This window comes from Octopus bimaculoides, chromosome 10, assembly GCF_046866305.1.
Source record: "Octopus bimaculoides isolate indiv1 chromosome 10, ASM4686630v1, whole genome shotgun sequence".
NCBI classification, from domain to species: domain Eukaryota; kingdom Metazoa; phylum Mollusca; class Cephalopoda; order Octopoda; family Octopodidae; genus Octopus; species Octopus bimaculoides.
In genome coordinates, this window is record NC_142937.1 from 71,532,107 (window position 1) to 71,556,051 (window position 23,945).

General features: G+C 39.2%; 1 protein-coding gene across 5 annotated transcripts in view; it reads left to right on the forward strand.

Moving 5' to 3' along the window:
• Nucleotides 1-23,945, forward strand: part of LOC106882356 (ubiquitin-like modifier-activating enzyme 6) — a 417,419-nt gene that overhangs the window by 286,135 nt on the left and 107,339 nt on the right. For all 5 annotated transcript variants that reach the window (XM_089358757.1, XM_089358755.1, XM_089358756.1 and 2 more), the window contains one exon: nt 11,889-11,983. In XM_089358757.1, the coding sequence (XP_089214883.1) occupies nt 11,889-11,983 (95 nt within the window). The remainder of the gene's footprint in view (nt 1-11,888; nt 11,984-23,945) is intronic.

The window sequence follows — 23,945 nt, forward strand, 5'->3', positions numbered from 1 at the left end:
TCTCTACAAATAATTTCATTAAAATAACTAAATAAATGGCTCCAGCTGGTTGGTAAATTATTCCATTTTGTTATTCTTCATTTTGTTATTTTGGCAGAAAAAGCTGTGAAAATTGTTATCTTGTAATTAAATTGAGAAATCTTTCAATACAAATTATGAAAGATTTTTGTTCTTCTGGTGCCTTCCACCATAGATATATGGTTTTCAGCCCATATTGTGCTGTTGACAGCAGCTGTTAATCAATACATTTATGATAATAGGGAATAATCAGTGTATTAGCCAGTCTTCAATGCTTAACTGTGTATTAGTTATGACTATATGTAGACACTGTAGGTAGACTGGTGTTGAAGTTCCAGTCAAGACAAGTCTGCTATGCAGATTTGATTGTTAGTTAAGACATTCACTTAATCCCTGTATCTGAAATTTCCATTTGTAGTCAATAAGTTACATAGTGATGGTTTCCATTAGGCTGACTCACTCCATCAAGTCTTGACAAACTACATGGAAACAAAACTTTCAGTGATTGCCAAACAGTCCATTAAAAGGTTCTACAGTATTTAGCAATAATTATGCAGTGCCAGTCATTATGAAATAGTTTACTTAGTGGAAACAGGTTTTACACTAGGAATATGTGCAAATATTCCTCCTCCTCCTCTTCATCATCATCACCATCATCATCATCATCACCACCACCACCACCACTGTTGTTGTTGTCATTATTACTACACCCACCATTTTCCATGCTAGTTTGAAAATGCTAGATCTACTGGATTTAATTTTGTCATCTCTCTTATGATATCTAACATCCTAATATCTGACACACTACCACTTCTTACCAGCTCTCCCTCTCACCCCCATCATCAACACCCATGGCTATCATCTCTTTTCTGCATAAATCAAGCCAACTCCTTTAATGTCTAACCACTGTTTCACCTCACTTGTGCTCTGTCTTTCATGCAGCTTAACATTTCACATCCAATAGATTTATACCCTACTTTCCACCACCTCACCCTCTACACATATCTTTTACTGTCAATGTCTCTAAGTTATTACTATGTAACATCACACCTCTTTAACGTCTTTCATTTATTTTGCCATTCATTCACCAAGAAATATTTCATTATCAGTGGATGCACCAGCTCTTTCATTCTTCGTCTGCCTCAATCTAAGGACTGTAATTTCACTCCATCACTGTTGATAAAATCATCATCATTGTGATAATTTTAACATCCACTTTACCATGCATGCATAAATTAGATTTTCCACAACCAGATGCCATTCCTGTTGCCAATCTTCACCTATTTCCAAGCAAAGTAATATTTTCCTATGGCCAGACATGTTTGTGCTGGACACTGGAAACGAATGACACTCCTTGTACGACAATGACACTTATTAATAACTATCTTGTGCAAATTTCTGGCCTCGTGCCTGTTAGAAGCTATTATCATTGTTACAATTATTGTTGTTGTTGTTATTACTATTATTGCAAGCTGGCAGAATTGTTAGCACGCTAGGCAAAATGCTTGGTGGTATTTCACCTGTCTTTATGTTCTGAGTTCAAATTCCACCAAGGTCAACTTTGCCTTTCATCCTTTTGGGGGTCAATAAATTAAGTATCAGTGAAACATTGGGGGTCGACGTAAGTGGCTTATCCCCTCCCACCAAAATGGCTGCGCTTGTGGCAAAATTTGAAACCATGCTTATTATTATTATTATTATAAAGGCTGGCAGAATCGTTAGTATGCTGGGCAAAACACTTAATAGTATTTCATCCATTTTTATGTTCCAAGTTCAAATTCCGCCAAGGTTGTCTTTGTCTTTCATCCTTTTGAGGTCAATAGAATAAGTTATCAGTTGAGCACTGGAGTTGATGTAACCGACTTACCCTCTCCTTAAAATTGCTAGCCTTGTGCCAAAATTTGAAATATTTATTGTTGTTGCTTTGTTGAAGACACAGTAATATGATATTTTGTGGTGTGCAAAACAATACACTGAATGAATATATATATAGGGTGCCCATATGTTACCTAAACCGGAGCATCTCTTGCAATCCATCAGTTTGAGAAAGTTTCATTCAGAAACTTTTGAACACTAAACTCTCAATGAGGTGGCACACCAACTTGTAAAATATATGTTGGTTGCAAATAAAAATAAATGGAATGGTCATACTGAAACATCTTTGATCACTGGGCTAACCTAGAACTAAAAGACAACATGTAGACCTTGTCATAAGCTGTGGACTTGGAACTCTGAGTAGCTGTGGCCTTTGAAGAGATTAACTATACTTGAAGTTAGGTCTTCCTATTAGAATTGCTAGAATAGTAAGTCAAATGGGACAGGTCTTGTCATGTGGCTTAGAAGTTTACATCATAAAACTCTTCTTGGTTTAATCCTTATCTACAGCACTCTTGCTAAGTGTCCTTCAAAGCATTAGGTTGACAAATTTCATGTGAGTAAAATTTGGCAGACAGGAAACTATGTGATAGCTCAAAACGCACACACATGCATTTATGTGTGTGTGTGTGTATGTGTACATATATAATCATCATCATCATTGGTTAACATCCACTTTCCATGTTGGCATGGGTTGGACAGGTTGACAGGAATTAGCCTGACAGGAACTTGTACCAGAGTCCTGTCTGTTTTGGCAAGGTTTTTATGGCTGGTTACCCTTCCTAACACCAACCACCCAGTAGAATGGACTGAGTACTTTTTACATGGCACAAGCACAAGCAAGGTTAGTTTTGGCAAGGTTTTTACAGTTGGGTGCCCTTCCAAGTACCAACCACTTTACAGTGTAGACTGGATGCTTTTTACGTTGCATTAGCATATATATATATGTGTGTGTGTATATATATATATATATATATATATATATATATATATATATATATATCAAACAATGAGGATGAGTGCTTAACACTGCATTAGGGGATAAAATTTATTTATTTATGGGTTATGGTCACCAGCGATTTCATGTTATGGGAAGTTCCTCAACAATTATCAAGCCTATCACATGAAACATTGGTGTCTATCTCCATTTTGGATTAATCCAATGTAGAGACGAACACCAGTGTTCCATGTGATAGGCCTTGATAATTGTTGGGGGCACTCCCTTGAACATGAAACCAATGGCAGATTGGTTCCCGTGCTGGTGGCATGTAAAAAGCACCATTTGAGTATGATCGTTGCCAGCGTGCCTTACCAGCACATGTTCCGGTGGCACGTGAAAACAACATTCGAGCATGGTTGTTGCCAGTCCCACCAGACTGGCTCCCATGCAGGTAGCATGTAAAAAACACCTTTTGAGTGTGGTCGTTGCCAGAACTGCCTGACTTGCCCTTGTGCTGGTGGCACGTAAAAGCACCCACTACACTCTCAGAGTGGTTGGCGTTAGGAAGGGCATACAGCCTTAGAAAATTTGCCAGATCAGATTGAGCCTGGTGCAGCCTTCAGGCTCGCCAGTCCTCAGTCAAACCGTCCAACCCATGGCAGCATGGAAAGCGGACGTTAAACGGCAATGATGATAATAATGATGATGATTGATTGCTAGCTAGCTAGATAGATAGATGCAGACATGGCTACTCCAGACCCATGTACTTACGAGTTCAATCCCAGTGCAGAAACTTTGTCAACTAACATTCTGCAATGTATTTGTTGGTTGGCCAATGCTTCATGAGTGAAATTTGTAGATAGAAACTGAAGAAGCCAGTCATATATATATATATATATATATATATATATATACATACACACACACACACACACATATCATCATCATCATCGTTTAACGTCCATTGTCCATGCTGACATGGGTTGGATGGTTTGACTGAGGTCTGGAGAGCCAGTGGGCTGAACCAGGCTCCAATCTGATCTGGCAATGTTTCTACAGCTGGATGCCCTTCCTAACGCCAACCACTCCGAAGGTGTAGCGGGTGCTATTTTTGTGCCACTGGCACAGGAGCCAGTCAGGTGGGCCTGGCATTGATCATGTTCAGATAGTGCTTTTTACGTGCCATCAGCATGGGAGCCAGTCAGGGAGCACTGGCATCGGCCACATTTGGATGGTGCTTTTTACTACACACACACACACACACACATATATATATATATATATTGGAAGGTTTGGAGGTGATGTACAGGAATTATATTATAGAAAAAAATTAAGGTACTCAGAAATCTGGATGGTTGTACATTTACAGATTTTTATTAATATGTCACATGTTTTATAAATCATATAAAGCGCTTTTCACCTAATCTTGTAGGGTTTTCAAACTTTTGATTTCACCTTGCGATGCCGTCTCTTTATATAGTTTTATTGAGTGTGTAGGGGTGGAGAGAGAGATATATAGAATAGTAAGAGAGGGTGAGGAATGGAGGGAAAAGTGAGAGAGAGAGAGTTCAAATTTAGAGAAAACAAAAGACAAAGACAGGTGTAAGGACAACAAGCAGATGTATTACTTTAATGCTCGAGAAGAATGGAAAAGTCTTTGACGTTTTGAGTCTACTCTCTTTGATAGAAAGGATTAAGAGGTAAAAAATGTGTAGGGATTAACAGTTTAACTTGATGAAATAGCTGGTATGTATATATATATGCGTGTGTGTGTGTGTGAATGATTTCATATTTTCATCTTATCTTACGTGTATTTGCTGACTATGAACAAAATCACACATTTGTTATCAGATGCATGTAGTGGTATTGTATGTTTATAGGCAACCACAAAAGCATGCCCAGGTTTCTTGACAGTTCTTGACATATTGTGCAATCTTTCTGAGCAAAAAAAGCCTTGTATCTCTGTATGGGTTGTTTGTTTAAAAATGAGAGTTAGAAATTGAAGGTGTGAAATGGGGGTGGTTGTTGTAAAATGATTAAAATGTTCTATTTCTGAATGCTTATCTTTTCCTTTTCAGATCTGTGCCCCTGGTACCCTCCCCCCCCACCATAAATTTGTCATATCTGCCCCATTGCCTTCCCCACCCCCACTCAGCACTGTATTGCATCATATAAGTATTTGAACAGATTCTCAAGAAATATGATATATTGCATTACAATTCCTAAAGAGTTACTTCCTCCTTCCCTCATTTCTCTCCATAAATGAACAGAAAAAGATATTTTGGTGTTGGCATGACATTTTGTCTTATAAAGAAATGTGTGTGTCTGTGTGTGTGTGTGTGTGTGTGTGTGTGTGTGTGTGTGTGTGTGTGTGTGTGTGTGTGTGTGTGTGTGTATATATATATATAGATAGATAGATAGATATTTTTAAAAGTATCTAGAAAATACCTTTGACTTGTTATTTTTTAAGGATTTTCTTTTGTTCTGTGATGTTATTGAAATGGTAGAATTACTAACTGAATTCTTTATGGTAACTATTTTGGTATTTAATTATTCTATGTTCCTATCCCAAGTGGTGAAGCAAGAGTTCAACTTTGTTGTTTTCCATGTGGGAAAAATCATTCATAAATTAAGAATTCCTTATTATTTGAGTGCAGTGGACTTGACCTAATCAGGTGTAATGGACTATTTACACTGTCTCAAGGTTCTAGGTTCAATCCCTTTGTGCTTTAACTTACTTTGTTAATGCATTAATAAAACAAACACTAATTATATATAAAAATTTATTCAAATATATATGAGTGTAACTTATAACTAGGATAGCAAGAGTATTGATACCTGTTATCTTGATTTTCGCATTGAGCTCTACTTTTATTATTAATCTAACTCATCGATAGTGTTCATTCTGTAGCTTCTCTCTCATTTGTGTGTGTTGTATTGTATCAAATTCATTGATTCCTAAGTATTTGTATGTCTTTGTTAGGTCTAATTCTCTTATTTCATTTTCTTTATCTAGTGTGATATTGTTACTCATAACTAGTTTTCCTCTTTTCAAGGTTGCTTTAGCACATTTTTCTAAGCCAAATTTCAATTTTATTTCTTTGGTAAATCCATGCATTATCTTTAGTAATGTTTCCAGTTTATCATTTGTTGCATAGTTTTAGGTCATCCATATACTAGAGATGGCTGATTGTTTTACCATAGCAGTTGTATCCACATCCAGTTTTGTTTAACATGTCAGTTAAAAGTGTTAGTGCCAGACAGAAAAGGAGTGGAGAGAGTGAATCTCCTTGGAACATTGCTCTTCTAATGGGGTTGGCTTTAGTTTTTATGATTCTTTTGTCTATAGCTGCAGAACTGTTTGCCATTCATTCATGGCATGTTTTATATTATTTTATTAGTTTTGGTACTTCTTTTTCATGGCTAGTTTTTTTTAGGATCCATGTGTGGGGGATACTGTTAAAAGCCGTCTTGTAATCGATTCAAGCCATACTTAGACCCTTCTTTTTCTTTTGGCAGTCTTCAGTTATGGCCTTTGTTGGTCAGTAGTTGATTTTCACAGCCATATGAGCCTTTGCAGCATCCTTTCTGCTCTTCTGGAAACAGACTGTTTTCTTCTAGATGTCTGCCATTGTTTGCAATATTATTGCAATTAAGGCTTTGCAGCTTGTAGGGAGACATGTTATGGGTCTGTAGTTCTGTGGGTTTGTCGTTTCAGTGGATTTGAGAATTAGAATGGTTTTCCTTTCTGTGAGGCATTCAGGTGTTGTCTCTGGTTCTGTTAGCATCTCATTGAACTTCTCTGCCAGCACCTTATGTATCCTTGTTAAATATTTTAGCCAGGAATTGGGGATCTTATCATGCCCTGGCACCTTCCTGCTGATTATTATTATTAAGGTGTCGAGCTGGTAGAATTGTTAGCACGCTGGACGAAATCCTTAGTGGTATTTCTCCCGTTGCTACATTCTGAGTTCAAATTTTGCCAAGATCAACTTTACCTTTCATTCTTTCAGGGTCGATAAATTAAGTACCAGTTGCATACTGAGGTCGATCTACTCGACTGGCCTCCTCCCCCAAAATTTCAGGCCTTGTGCCTATAGTAGAAAGGATTATTATTATTATTAGGTGGTGAGCTGGCAGAATCGTTAGCATGCCGGGTGAAATGCTTAGCAGTATTTCATCTGTCTTTACATTCTGAGTTCAAATTCTACCATGGTCAACTTTGCCTTTCGTCCTTTCAGGGATGATAAAATAAGTACCAGTGAAGCACTGGAGTTGATGTAAATGACTAGTCCCCTCTCCCCAAATTTCAGGTCTTGTGCCTTTAGTAGAAAGGATTATTATTATCATTATTATTATTATAATTATTGTTAAGGCAGCAAGCTGGCTGAATAATTAACATGCTGAGCAAAATACTTAGCAACGTTTAAATCCATCTTTACATTCTGAGTTCAAATTCTGCCAATGTCAATTTTGCTTGTCATTCTTTCAAGGTCAATGAAATAAGTACCAGTAGAATACTGGGATTTTTGTAATTGACTTATCCCCTCCCCTGAAGTTACTGGCCTTGTACCAAAATTTGAAATCATTATTATTATTATGGTGGTGGTGGTGGTGAACTAACAGAATCATTAGTGTTTCAGACAAAATATTTAGTGATACTTATTCTTTATGATTTAAGTTCAAATTCTGTCAAAGTCAACTTTGTCTTTCATCTTTTTTGAAGTTGATGAAATAAGTGAACTGGGATTGATAAAATTGACTTGTTCACACCCAACAAAATTTCAGGCCTTGTATCTACAGTGGAAAGGATTATTATTAATGTTATTATTATTAAGAACGGTGGAATGGTAGAATTGTTGGAACATCAGATGAAATACTTTGCCGTATTTAGTTACAGTTCTTTATATTTTGAATTTAAATCCCATTGATATCAACTTGCTTTCATCCTTATCATCATCATCATCGTTTAATGTCCAGCTTCCATGCTGGCATGGGTGGGATGGTTTGACAAGAGCTGGCCAGGCAGAAGCCTGCACTAGACTTCTGTAACTGTTTTGGCAGGATTTTTACAGCTAGATGCCCTTCCTCACACTAACCACTCAGCAGAGTGGACTTAGTGCTTTTTACGTGGCACAAGCACAGGCATGGTCAGTTTTGGTTAGGTTTTTATAGCTGGATGTCCTTCCAAATGCCAACCATTTTACGCTGTGGACTGGGTGCTTTTAAGTGGCATCTGCACTGACAGGGTCACCAATTACTTGTGAGACAAAAAAAAAAACTGTTTTGAGAAGGAAGGGGACATTGAAGGAGATGATCTTGTGTCGGACGATGAAAGTTTATAGTGAGGCACAGAGAGAGAGAAACAGTCGTCTTATTGTAGAGGAGGTACAAGGTTACCCAATGTGAGAGAGAGAAAGAGAGAGAGAGAGAGAGAGATCAGAATGAAGACTTATGGGTTTGAAAAAATAAAATACCAATAAGATTGAAGTACAGGAGTTAATTTAATTGACTATTCTTCTCCTCCAAAATTTCTGTCCTTACTCCTGTGTTAGAAACACTTATTATTATTAAGGTAGCAAGCTGGCAGAATCATTGGCATGCTGGATGAAATGCTTAGCAGTATTTTTCCTGTTGCTATGTTTTGAGTTCAAATTCTGCTGAGGTTGACTTTGCTTTTCATCTTTTCAGGGTTGATAAATTAAGTGAAACAGTGAAACAGTGAAACACTAGGGTCAGTGTAATCGACTAGTCCCCTCCGATACAATTTCAGGCTTTGTGCCAATAGTAGAAAGGATTATTATTATTATGAAGCTGCAAGCTAGCAGAATTGCTAACACACTGGATAAGAAGCTTAGCAGCAGTTCATCTGTCCTTACATCCTAAGGTCATCTTTGCCTTTCATCCTTTCAGGTCAATAAAATAAGTACTAGTTGAGTACTGGAGTCAATGAAATCAACTAGTCCCCTCCCCCCAAAATCTTCAGGTCTTGTGGCTATAGTAGAAAGGATTACTATTGCTATTAGTATTGTGTTTTTGCATTTGCGTTAATTTATACATGCTGCACCCAAGCCTCAATCACAGATGTTAAGAGATGTTACATCAAAAGATGATAACAGATGTGGTGCCATGCAATTAAAAAATGAAAAAACCCTGATACTTGTGTAATAAAAAAAATATAATGCTGAATGAGTAAGGCTGCATTTACATGGAAAGGAATTTATGTGAAATATATGATACCCATAAATATGATTTTTGCAATTCACTTATTTTGAAGCTTATAATTATTATTATGATTATTATTAAGTCAGCAAGCTGGCAGAAGTGTAGCATGCCAGACAAAATGCTTAGCAGCATTTCTTCTAGCTTTGCATTCTGAGTTCAACTTCCACCGAGGGTGACTCTGACTCATCCTTTCAGAGTTGGTAAAATAAGTACCAGTGAAATGCTGGTCAGTGTAATCAAATTACTGGACTTGAGCCAAAATTTGAAATCATTATCGTTATTATTATCATTATCATCATTATTATTATTATTATTATTATTATTATTATTATCATCATTATTATTATTATTATTATCATCATCATTATTATTATTATTATTATTAGTAGTAGTAGTAGTAGATCTTCTTCTTCTTCTTCTTCTTCTTCTTCTTCTTCTTCTTATTATTATTATTATTATTATTATTATTATTATTATTATTATTATTATTATTTGTTTTAGTTTTACTATTTGCTTTCACTACAAAACCATGTGCAGCTCCTTGAACTTTAGGCGTTTTGAAAATACTCTATACTATGTGTGCATTGTCTTGCAGTGCTATTTACTGTGTATTATGTATATGTGTGTGTATACCTATTACAATTTTTACACAGTTCCCAATGAACAATGCCTGCAATGTTGTCATGCCTCCTTTTATGTTTTCTTTATGTAACTCTGTTACATTCACTCCTCACTCTGTAGATAATACTTTCACCTTTTTCTTCTCAGAGTTTACATACAATAGTCATTCGACATTCTTATCAAAGTGACATTTTACATATTTGTTTTAAGTTTTTGTTATTGTGCTGCATAGTTTAATGCTACAGTTCCAACTTTTAGATCTGACTTTTACATTTATGTCTAAATGGCTAGCTCATTTCCATCTTTTCTTATTTCATTTGTTAAGGAATGACCTTAGAGAAGATTCCTGGTATTCTACAGTATGTTCATGTTGGAGAATTCGTCTAGACAGTAAATGTCAATTTTCACTCATGATTGCAAGTCGACATGCTACTTGGAATGCTTTGAGATTTTTCAAGTCACCATATAATGTCTGATACTATATGTCCATGCTAACTGATATGTATCATCATGGTGGATAGGCTTTGTGTCAAAGGATCAATGTCTTTATCACATATTATATATAGCCTCATAGCTATAAATAAAGAATTTAAGAAATTTTTGACATCTGAAGTGACTATTAAAGAAAAAAGAAGGAAAAAAGAAAAAAATATGTCTGGTGGAACAAAGAGGAGAAATAGGATCAAATATATAAGAGTACTTTTTTTTTATTTAGCTGTAAAATTACGTAAGTAACTGAAGGGCCAAGAATTTTGTTCTACTCATTGCACTTATCAAACTATTTGATAAGTGCAGTGCACAGACCTCTTGGCTCTTGAGGGAAAAGAAATATCTTATTGTGTTGGTAGATAGACTGGGAATAGCAAGAATGAGGAAAAACATTATTATATAATAATAGTGTGAAATAAGGGAGAAGGATGTACGACAGAGAGGTATCTAGAAAAACAAATGTCAGTGTAGAAGTATGTTTGTTGGGGGTCAATAGTCAAAGCTAGGAGTAAATTACGCCAGTAGATTTTTAAAAAGTTGATGAGAGGCGATGAAAACAAGGAAAGAAATCATGCATTGCCACACATACTTATGCATGTAAGTATATGTAGCAATGTATGCATATAATCAGTTCCTAATTTAGGCACAAAGCCAAAAATTTTGAGAGGAGGGGTTAGCTGACTCCATTACTTCCAGTAATTGACTAGTGATTTGTTTCATCAATCCAGAAAAGATGAAGGAAAAAACAAGAGAAAAAAAACCTTGTCTCATGTTTATCTAGAACATTGCTCTTATCTCTGATAAACTGTTCAAACATTACTTTTCCATTCCAACATATGTCTTTTTTACCTCTGTCCTGATCCTCTTATATTCTTCCTTATCAATGTAGTCTGCAGTTTCTACTACACTAAAGACCATAAACACCAACCAACAATTGTGTTGAGTTATTTGCCACATACCATTCCAAATGGTTCTTTTTATTTCTTATAAATTCTTCACAATTGATTCAATTTCTTCCATATTTCCTGACCAGATAAAGTCTATGTTGGTTTTTCTATTAAATCCTCCACATCTTCCTGTCTAACTTCTGAAGTTCTTCCTTATTTCCTTTTGAGTATCCTTCATCCATACCTCATTCTTGAAATCACTTGTGTATTTATATTGTTTCTTCCATTTAATTTTTACTTCAGCATCACTTTTCTGGTATTCTTTTGCAAATTATCCCTTCATTCAAATCTCTTTGATGCTGTTGATTTCAAAGTTTTCCTAAATATTTCTATCCATTGTCTTTGATACCCTTCATTGCTGCATATCACATAACACAATCCCATATGCTGATACCATCTTTCCTTCTTTTCATTATAAGCATACCACAACATGTTATCTCTAATTCCATTCCAATGGTTTTGTTAAATAAATAGTTTTAACCAAAGAATCTTTCTAGTTTTCTCACTTCCAAACTTTAAAAATCATCCATAAATAGAATATGGCTAGTACTAATCAAATACTGGGTGTGAAGTATCAATTTACTTCATCTCCTCAAAATTGCACACCTTATGCCTAAATTAGAAACAATTATTATTATCTTTCAGTTTGAACTTCTTTTTCTAACACCTCAGATCAGATCGTTATAATAAATCCTAAATAACGACTAAATTCTCACAATTTATTTTGTACTGCATTTATATTATTCTTGTTATTTTCCATTTTTTTCCTCTAGTCTCTTACAATTCATGATGATAAAGTTGCTACAGTAACTGACTTAGGAACTCAGTTCTTCCTGGATGAAAACGATGTAAACTCTGGTTTAAATCGGTAAGCTGACACAGTTTTCTAATTTTCTCATTTGTTCCCCCAGGTCACACTCAACTCTGATAAGGTGAGAGTGGATGATGTAGTTCTTGATATACATAGAAAAATAAAGATTGGATGATTACAACCGAAACACTCTTAGTCATATGTCTGGTTGATCAAGACTGATCTGGACTGAAACACCACCACCATTGCCATTAGTGCCACAACAAATAACATTATATGATAACATATGAAGATGTTGAATCTGTTATAATATACTATACAAACGTATGTGCGTGTGTGTGTGTGTGTGTGTGTATATATATATATATATATATATATATATATATACACACACACACACACATACATACATACATACATACATACATACATACACACACATACACATCATCATCATCATAATTTAATGTCCGCTTCCCATGCTGGCATGGATCAGACGGTTTGACTGGGTAAGCTGGAGGGTTGCACCAAGTTCCAGTCTGGTTTGGCAGGGTTTCTATGGCTGGATGCCCATCCGAACACCAACACTCTGAAAGTGTAAGGGGTACTTTTTACTTGCCACCGGCACAGGTGCCATTTACATGACACAAGCAATGGCCACAACTACGATTCCATGGGTGCCATTTGCATGATACTGGCAACAGCTATGACTAGGATTTTACTTGGCTTGGTAAGTCTTCTCAAGCACAGCACATTGCAAAAGGTTTCAGTCATTTGTCCATTGTCTCCGTGAGGCCATACATTTGAAGATCATGCTACCAGCAATGACCACGATTACAATTTCATGGGTGCCATTCACATGACACTAGCAACGGCCGCAAGTATGATTTCACTTGGCTTGATGAGTCTTCTAAAGCACAGCATAACACTAAAGGTCTCAGTCACTTATCATCACCTTTGTTAGGCCCAACATTTGTAGATCATGCTTCACCATCTCATGTGTATACACACACACATATCATCATCATCATCATCGTTTAACGTCCGCCTTCCATGCTAGCATGGGTTGGACGATTTGACTGAGGACTGGTGAAACCGGATGGCAACACCAGGCTCCAATCTAATTTGGCAGAGTTTCTACAGCTGGATGCCCTTCCTAACGCCAACCACTCCGAGAGTGTAGTGGGTGCTTTTACGTGCCACCGGCACGAAGGCCAGTCACACGGTACTGGCAACAGCCATGCTCAAAATGGTGTGGAATGAAAACGAGGCTCTGGATTGAAAACGAGGCTCAGGAATGAAAACGAGGCTCTGGAATGAAAACGAGGCTCTGGATTGAAAACGAGGCTCTGGAATGAAAACGAGGCTCTGGATTGAAAACTTGGCTCTGGAATGTGCGGTTGATATATATTTTATTCGAAATGTACAGTATTATATATTCATTACAGCCAATCTTAACCAATCAGTTTCACACTAGGGATTCAATGGAGTGTTAGGTAACAGTCCAGTTATGTAACCCCATGCTCATCAGAAGTAGCCATCTGGAATGAAATACGGCGAGTGCTCTCTATCGTTGTAAGTGAATAAACACATCTGGTTTGTGGTTGCTATGAGAAAGATGATGAAATGAGATGAGTAGGGGATTGAGTTAAGAGCTATGTTCCTTGATACCAAAACATTGCCACTGGGGTAGTAATGTTGTAAGTCAGTAAGAGTTTCCGGGAAATGTGGGTGTCCTTAAGGTTGATGTTCTTGTGGAAATGGAATTTGTGTAGTGGTACTATATGTATAACATTTGCAGGGAGTGTGAGCATAAACACACACACACACACACTCATGTATGTGGTCTGATCAATAAGTATCTGGACTATTACTATAGTAAAGAAACTAAAGCATGGAGAGTGAAGCTACTTGGCACAGATTGACCTTGAATTCTGCTGTGCATGCACACTAAGTTTTAATGTTTCTAACTCACTTCCACTGTTTACAGCAGTGCTTGGAAAGAAGGTGTGTAGCATGTGATCATTGCATTGACCATGACAGAGAAAGTTGAGCAGAGAATCTGCAACAAATTTTGCCAAAAGCTTAGCAATACCTGCTCAGAGGGCTATGCAAAGTTTTTAAAAAGTTTTCATTGTTCTCAACACAATCAAGATCTTGTGCAACTGAAACCAGTGTGTCATTTTGGTCAGCCGAAAGCAGTTTTTGGCACAAACTTGTCAAGCATATGTCACATACCTAAATCTGCAGTGCTAATGGACTGAACTGAACTGTAACTAATCTGCACATCCTCTGATAACTCACGGATGGTGATTCAACAATTTCCCCTCACGGCTGCACACACATCTGTGATGTTTTTCTCAGTTCTGCTGGTGGCAGATCTCCCAAAATGTCAATATCAATATTATTTTGGCCATCTTGGAAATGTCTAAACCACTCATACACTTGTATATGGATCATACACTTTCTGCAACTTTGTGTAGGCTTCTGAGCAGGTATCGCCATGACAACTTTCTCTGTCATGGTCAATGCGACAATCACGTGCTGTACATCTTCCTTCCAAGCACTGTTGTAAACAGTGGAAGTGAGCTAGAATGTTTAAACTTAGTGCACACGCTCAGCAGAGTTCAAGATCAATCTTTGACAAGCAGCTTCACTCTGTGGGCATTAGTTTTGTTACTATGGTAACAATCCGAATACTTATTGATCAGACCTTGTGTGTGTGTGTATATATATATATATATATATATATATATATATACATATATATATATATATATATATATACACACCGTATTTGCTGGTGTATCAACCGCACTTTTTTTCTGGCAGGAAAATCCAGGAAAATGAGGTGCGGTTTATACACTGGTACAAGGAAAAGTCGGTCTAAAACCCCAAAATTATTTCATGTAATTATCCAAGATTCACATGGTACCAGCTCCCCTTACAATTCTTGCCATTAAAACTAGTACAAAAAATCTGTTTAAATATTCTTATTTCAGTGTCATCGTCCATTTTGTTCATCATACGCTCTTATAACATTATGCATTTCAAGCCAGTGTGCACTGGTGTCGTCTCAATCTCAGCTTCTGCTTTGATGGTGCTGCAGCCCTGTAGAAGCAGGATGTGTGCTAGTAGAAAAGTAGTGAGAATTTCTGTAAAGCCTTACCTTTTGTCCAACAAATGCACTATAATTGACAGCTGATCGCAATTTCCACTCACCCTCTGATTTACCACGAATCACCTACAAGTTCGGTAATTCCCAGGTCTACAACGTAAACAATTGTTGTTTGGTGACCCAGATGTTTGACTTATCTTGCAACATAGGAAAATGAGAAAGGGAGAGCTGTGCTTTATTCTTGAATGTGATTGATAAAATGCATTTATTGGGTAACAAGTAAATTAAAATGGAATATGAAAAATTATTTCATATGGGGGGGGGGGGCATAAGTGCATTTATTCAGAATCATCTTGGACTGGGATAGGTAAGTTTCATCGCCATCACCAATGCTACAAAGGAATACAAATCAAGTCAACCGGAAATTCATTACCGTACCTTAAAGTACTGGTAAGTGCACTGGTTTGTTTGCTTTTTGTAATATATCTTTGTAAATCATCATCATCATCGTTTAACGTCTGTTTTCCATGCTAGCATGGGTTGGACGGTTCGACAGGGGTCTGGGAGGTTAGGAGGCTGCACCAGGCTCCAGTCTGATCTGGCAATGTTTCTACAGCTGGATGCTCTTCCTAATGCCAACCACTCCGTGAGTGTAGTGGGTGCTTTTTATGTGCCACTGACACAGGGGCCAGAGGAGGCTGGCAATGGCCATGATCAGTTGGTGCTTTTTACGTGCCACCAGCACGAAAGCCAGTCAAGGCGGCACTGGCATAAGCCACATTCGGATGGTGCTTTTTACATGCCACCGGCATGGGGCTCACAACTGCAATTTCCGTTTGATTTTCATTTTGATGTTGATGTACTTAACTCAATAGATATCAAGCACAGCATGTCGCCCTACGATCCAAGGTACTTTTGAATGGGCTGGGGCTGGTTATGCGAAGCTGGTGTAGGATATAGCTGTGAACTCACTTTATTTGTTGGGTCTTCACAGTCACAGCATATCTCCAGAGGTTTCGGTCTTTCGTCATTGCCTCTGTGAGGCCCAACGTTCGACGGTCATGATTCATTACCTCATCCCATGTCTTCTTGGGTCACCCTCTACCCTGGATTCCTGCAACTGTTTGGGAGTGGCACTTTTTCACACAGCTCTCCTCATCCATCTGTAGTACATGACCATACCAGCGCAAACATCTCTCTTGCACTCCACATCCGATGCTTCTTATGTCCAACATTTCTCTCAGGGCGCTTACACTCTGTCGTGTGTGCACACTGACATTACACATCCAGCGGATCATGCTAGCTTCATTTCTTTCAAGCCTACACATGCATCGTACAATCTACGTTTCACTCTGAGCAAGAAGACCTTTGTCACCAGTATGCATAGATGCTTTCTAAACTTTGCCCAGGCTATTCTTATTCTAGTGGTAATACTCTCTGAGCATCCACCTCCACTACTAACTTGGTCACCCAGATAGCAGAAGTTATCTACTTCTAGTTTCTCCCCCTGGCATGTGATGGAATCTGTTTTCTGAGTATCTGTGGTGTTTATTGCCCCTGTACATATGCTGCACATGAAAGCTATCTTCCCGGTTAATCTTCCTTTGATGTTACTGCACCTCTTATGTGTCCATAGCTTACTCTGGGTACATCTTATGGAGTTTCTACCTACACCTTTTCTACAGATTGAGTAGGGCCACCTACCTGAAGGGGTGTGTGATGAGTTTGCCTTCCTACTTACTACAACTTTGGTCTTTGCAACATTGACTCTAAGGCCTTTTGATTCTAAACCTTGCTTCCACACCTGAAATTTCTTCTCTAGTTCTGGTAGTGATTCTGCTATGAGAGCAAGGTCATCAGCATAGAGGAGCTCCCAGCGGAAACCTGTCTTCAATTCCTCTGTTATTGCCTGGAGGACTATGACGAATAAAAGGGGACTGAGGGCTGATCCTTAGTGGACCCCTACTTCTACCCAGAACTCTTTACTAAACTCATTGCCAATCCTAACCTTACAAACCATCTGCAAGTTCTTTCATTCAAGTATTCTTTCCCATAAACTGAGTGTGTGTTTCAAGCTGCTTCAGCTGCGGAGTTTCCTTTTTTGTACTCATAAAGCATTCATCATCATCATCATCATCGTTTAACGTCCGCTTTCCATGCTAGCATGGGTTGGACGATTTGACTGAGGACTGGTGAAACCGGATGGCAACACCAGGCTCCAGTCTGATTTGGCAGAGTTTCTACAGCTGGATGCCCTTCCTAACGCCAACCACTCAGAGAGTGTAGTGGGTGCTTTTACGTGTCACCCGCACGAAAACGGCCACGCTCGAAATGGTGTCTTTTATGTGCCACCCGCACAAGCCAGTCCAGGGGCACTGGCAACGATCTCGCTCGAAAATCCTACAGGAGCCAGTCAGGCGGTACTGGGAACGGCCACGCTCAAAATGGTGCATCTCATGTGCCACCCGCACAGGAACCAGTCCAGGGGCACTGGCAACGATCTTACTTGGCTTGCCGGGTCTTCTCACGCACAGCCCATTTCCAAAGGTCTCGGTCCGTAGTCATCGCCTCGGTGAGGCCCAATGTACGAAGGTCTTGCCTCACCACCTCAGCCCAGGTCTTCCTGGGCCTACCTCTTCCACGGGTTCCCTCAACTGTTAGGGTGTGGCACTTTTTCACGCAGCTATCCTCCTCCATTCTCACCACATGTCCATACCAGCGCAATCGTCTCTCTTGCACGCCACAACTGATGCTTCTAATGTTCAGCTTTTCTCTCAAGATACTTACACTCTGACGGGTATTCACATTGACATTACACATCCAACGGAGCATACTGGCTTCATTCCTTGCGAGCTTACGTATGTCCTCAGCAGTTACAGCCCATGTTTCACTGCCATGTAGCATGGTTGTTCGTACGCATGCGTCATACAGTCTGCCTTTTACTCTGAGTGAGAGTCCCTTTGTCGCCAGCAGGGGTAAGAGCTCTCTAAACTTTGCCCAGGCTATTCTTATTCTAGCAGCTACACTTTCAGCGCACCCACCCCCACTACTAACTTGGTCGCCCAGATAGCGGAAGCTATCGACTACCTCTAGTTTTTCACCCTGGAATGAGATAGAAGTTGTTTCCTGTTTGTTTGCAGTCTTTATTGCACCTGAACATCTGCCACAAACAAAAACTAACTTGCTAGTTAACCTGCCTTTGATGTTGCTGCACCTCTTATGTGTCCATAGCTTGCACCGGGTACATCTTATAGAGTTACTACCTACTCCTTTTCTACATACTGAGCAGGGCCATCTACCTGAAGGGGTTTGTCTTTTATCTACCTTCCTACTTATTAGGATTTTGGTTTTAGCTAGGTTGACTCTAAGGCCCTTCAATTCTAGACCTTGCTTCCACACCTGAAACTTCTCCTCTAGTTCTGATAGTGACTCCGCAATTAGGGCAAGGTCATCAGCATAGAGGAGCTCCCAGGGGCAACCTGTCTTGAACTCCTCTGTGATTGCCTGGAGGACTATGGTAAATAATAGGGGGCCGAGGACGGAACCTTGGTGGACCCCTACCTCTACCCGGAATTCATTGCTGTACTCATTTCCAACCCTCACCTTACTGGCAGCATCTCTGTACATGGCTCGCACAGCTCTCACTAACCATTCTTCTATCCCAAGTTTCCTCATTGACCACCAGATAAGGGATCGGGGGACCCTGTCAAAGGCTTTCTCCATGTCAACGAAAGCCAGGTACAGAGGTTTATCCTTAGCTAGGTATTTCTCCTGCAACTGTCTCACTAGAAATAAGGCATCAGTAGTGCTTTTACCTGGCACGAACCCAAACTGCATCTCATCTAAATTGATTCGCTCCCTAATTAGTTGGGCTATGACCCTCTCTGTAACTTTCATAACCTGATCTAACAGCTTGATGCCTCTGTAATTATTTGTATCTAAAGCGTCCCCTTTACCTTTGTAGCAGTTGACTATGATGCTGCTACACCAGTCATAGGGTATGACTCCTTCGTGTATCACCTGGTTCGTAATACGGGTGACTAGGCTATAGCCAACACTGCCAGATATTTTGAGCATCTCTGCAGTGATTCCTGATGGGCCGGGGGCTTTCCCGGTCTTCATACTCTTAATTGCTTTATCTACCCTGGTACTATCAACTCGGATAGCTGGTCCCTCTATTGGGTCGACATAAGGCAGGCTCTCTTTCTCCCATTCATTCTCTTTATTAAGCAATCTATCGTAGTGGCATCTCCAGACCTCTTTCTTTGCATCCTCATTTAATGCAAGCGTACCATCATCCATGCGAACACATTTCTCTCCTACAACATCACTATTCTCTCTCCTACACTGTCTTGCAACACGAAATACCTCGAGTCTTTGGTCCTCACGGCGCAGAACATTGGCAAATCTTTCCTTATCTGCTTCCCCTCTGGCTAAATAAACCTGTCGCCTAGCCTCCCTTCTGGCACATTGGTACAATTCCCTGCTACCACCGTTCTTCCAGTCCTTCCAAGCCTGTTTCTTTTGTCTAATAGCCCTGTCTACCTCCTTGTTCCACCACCACGTTACTCTGGGTTGGGAGGGGACCTTACACCACCCACAAATCTGGTCGGTGGCTTTCAACAGGTTGTCCCGCAGAAATCTCCAATTGTCTTCCACGTTGTATGATGCTATATCCCCTTCTATTTCGTTAAATGCTTCAAGTAACTTGTCTCTAAGTCTCTGTCCGTTTGCAGGGTCTTTAAGCTTCCACACCCTTCTTCTCCAAGCCTGTCTAATTCTGGGCACCCATTTTGCCTTGATCCCAAAGTCGCTAACTACTAATCTATGTTGTGGGGTACATTCTTCGCCAGGGTAGGTTTTGGCATTTATAAGCCGCCCTCTTTCCCTATTTCTGGCGAGGATGTAGTCGATTTGGCTAGAGTGTCTGCCGGAGCGGTAGGTGACTAGGTGACTGGCAGGTTTCCTGAAGTTGGTATTGCAGACCATAAGATTGGTTGCATCACAGAACTCCAGCAGTCTGGTTCCCTCCTCGTTGCGGGAACCGAAGCCATAGCCTCCATGTATGCCATGGAAGCCCCCAGCACGACGTCCGACATGACCGTTGAAGTCTCCAGCCACAAAGAGAAGGTCCCTGTCACTCGTCGACGAGGTAGTTTGCAAGAGGGTGTCATAGAATTGGTCTTTCAGACCATCTGGTAGCCCAGGTTGAGGTGCATAGGCTGAGATGACAGTAGCTAATCTATGATGAAGCACTAGTCTGATCTTAAGTACTCTGTCACTTACTCTAACGACCTCGATTACCGTATCCACCCATTTCTCCGCTAGAAGTATTCCTACGCCCCTGACCCCGTCAGTGTTCCCTGCCCAGAAAATCTTGTACCTGTGTTCTTTGCCTGTGAGGAACCTTGCAGAACCTCCTCTCCATCTTACTTCCTGGATGCAGCACATATCTACGCATCTCCGTTCAAGCATCTCAACAATTTCACCAGATCTACCTTTCAGCGTGCCGACGTTGAGAGTGCCAATCCTAACAGTATGGGTGTTGGGGGTGTGGGCCTGTAGCCTGGGAAGGGGAAAAGCAGTGTCGTGTACCTGAAAAGAAAACTTGCAATTGGAAGAATTCATAAGCAAAACAGTACCTACAACCTGCAAACATTTCTCAACCTTAATGCGCTACCCAAAGGTAGGGGAGAGGATGGCCAAGGCCACTAGATGGGTTCCGGGAGACAGCCGAGGTTGACAGGATGACAGAGGAATGAACTTCCGGTGGAGGGGGCGGGATGACAGAGGAATGAACTTCCGGTGGAGGGGGTGGGATGACAGAGAAATGAACTTCCGGTGGAGGGGGTGGGATGACAGAGGAATGAACTTCCGGTGGAGGGGGTGGGATGACAGAGGAATGAACTTCCGGTGGAGGGGGTGGGAGGGCGGGTTACCGCCAGCGAGTAGATAGGGCCCTTAATTGTAGATTTTAAATATTTGAGAGACAACAATGCATAAATCGTAATTTTTAAAAGAGCAATGAATTCTGGGTGATTAGAATATAACGTAGCATGAATTTAGGAAACTTAGAAAATGAATAAGCATGAATTTAAGACAACAACTGAATTCACTTGAATTTCATGGAGAGAAACAAGATAAATAATAGGGGGCAAACTAAAGCGCGAAGGTATTATGAGATGTTTGAGGCCGTAAATAAATAAAAAAATCTCTATCTTATCTGCATCGTGGATATTTCGTCGTAGTATGTCAGCGAGATAATTTAGAATGGGTTTCTCATTTATATATAGCCAGAACCTGAAGACCTTAAGGAAAAACTACGAAAGAGAGAGAGAGGATGGAGGGGTAGACAGAGGCATGGCGGGAGAAAAGATCATCATCATCATCATCATATATATATATAAAGAGAGAGAGAGAGAGAGAGGGGGGACCAGTCAAGCAGCACATCACGCTGTAATTCTTGGGCTGAGAAATCAACACTTAAAAGCCATAATTTTAAGGAGCGATAAGAATTTTTGAATAAAGGAAAATGGGTAGTGGTGGGTAGGTACCGCCAGCGAGTAGATAGGGCTCTTAATTGTAGATTTTAAATATTTGAGAGACAACAATGCATAAATCGTAATTTTTAAAAGAGCAATGAATTCTGGGTGATTAGAATATAACGTAGCATGAATTTAGGAAGCTTAGAAAATGAATAAGCATGAATTTAAGACAACAACTGAATTCAATTGAATTTCATGGAGAGAAACAAGATAAATAATAGGGGGCAAACTAAAGCGCGAAGGTATTATGAGATGTTTGAGGCCGTAAATAAATTTAAAAAATAAATAAAAAAAAAAAGAAAAAAAAAGGATACTTTCATGCTAGAAAGGGTTTTAATCAAAGAAATTTTAATTCTATTATTCTGTAAAATAATATTTAATTAGTTTAAATGTACACAAATGCATAAAAATCATTTTTAATTCCATTAGACATTCTAAAATACTATTAAATTTCATTCAATTTTAGAAAAGGTAAAATCGGACAGAACTTATGGGATTACCTGATATATATAGATGTATGTGAGTATACGTCTATATGTATATATATGCATGTATGCTTGTATGTATATATATATATATATATATATATATATATATATATGCACCCACACACCATGTCAGTTATATATAAGATATCACATTAGAATATTAAAAAGCATCCTAGTCAGTACTTAACAGTCAAGTGTCGTGTTCAAATATACACACACACAACAATGTTAAAACTATTCAGTGCAAATTGAATATCAAAATGTCTGTCTTATCCTTTATACTGCTAAAAGATCACAGTCTTTGTAAAGCACTGCTAAAAGTTCAGTCTTTGTATAGCATCTAGCTACACCTTTTGTAAATTTTATATGATAATCCTTTTAAGACAGTTACCGTCTATACATAAAACTTACATCATTCCTTGTGATTAAAAGCTCCAGAGGAATGTTAAAATAGCAAAACCTATTTATATAGCACTTATATTTCTGTCTCCAATGCATAGCTGGATTTGAAACATCTCCCTGATAGTTTAATCATATTCCTGAACATTGTTTAATTTTGGTTTCAAATTTTGGCACTGGGCCAGTATGTTTAGGCGAGGGGTTACGTCAATTAGATCTGCACCGGTGTTCAGCTGGTACTTATTTTATGAGCCCTAAAAGGATGAAAGGCAAAGTTGACCCCAGCTGCATTTGAACTCAAAACATAAAGGTAGACGAAATGTTTATTTCTTTACTGCCCACAAGGGGGCTAAACATAGAGGGGACAAACAAGGACAGACAAACGGATTAAGTCGATTACATCGACTCCAGTGCGTAACTGGTACTTATTTAATCGACCCCAAAAGGATGAAAGGCAAAGTCGACCTCGGCGGAATTTGAACTCAGAACGTAGCGGCAGACGAAATGCTGCTAAGCATTTTGCCTGGCATGCTTATGATTCTGCCAGCTCACTGCCTTAACAATGTTTAATATTTAAAACAAAGATTAGGGAAGTAATTTGGCAGAATTGTTTGCATGCCATACAGAATGCTTAGTGGCATTTCATTTGCCCTTATGTTCTGAGTTCAAATTCAGTCAAAGTCAACTTTGCCTTTAATCTTTATGGGGTCAATAAAGTAAGTACCAATTGGACACTGGGTTGATGCAATCAACCTACCCCTCCTTGAAATTGCTGACCTTTTGCCAAAATTTGAAACCAATATTAAAACAAAGACTGTATATTAACTACTGTCTTGCTGTCAGCTAATCTGTGTGTGTATCTGTGAGCATTTAAAATTATGAGAATGCCATTAAATGTTCCTATGTATGTGTGTGTATTTTTTTAATTTTTGTTACGTGTATCAGACATTAGACTGCAGCCACACTGGAACACTTCTTTGAAGAATTTTTTGTCAAATGAGTTGACCCTAGTACTTTTTTTAAAGCCTGATACTTATTCTATTGAGCTCTCTTGCCAAATCACTAAGTTACAGGGACATAAGCACACCAACATAAGTTGTCAAACAGTGGTAGAAGACATGCTCAGTTATGTGTGTGTGTGTGTGTGTGTATTATTATTATGACAGGAATCTTTCGGTTTCTGTCTATCAAATCCACTCACAGGGCTTTGGTTGGTCCGTGGCTATAGTAGACACTCACCCAAGGTGCCATGCAGTAGAACTGAACCTGGAATCATGTGGTTGATGACACACTATCTGTAATGTATATTCCTACTCTCCAGGAATACAAAAGCAATCATTGTGGTCAAACTCACAGTGCCCTGGGAGGATAGACTTGATATTTCCCATCAGGTAAAGAATTCAAAATATCAGGATTTGGTCGATGCAGCCCTTGTCAAACACTGGCATGTGGCCTCATTCCCCACTGAA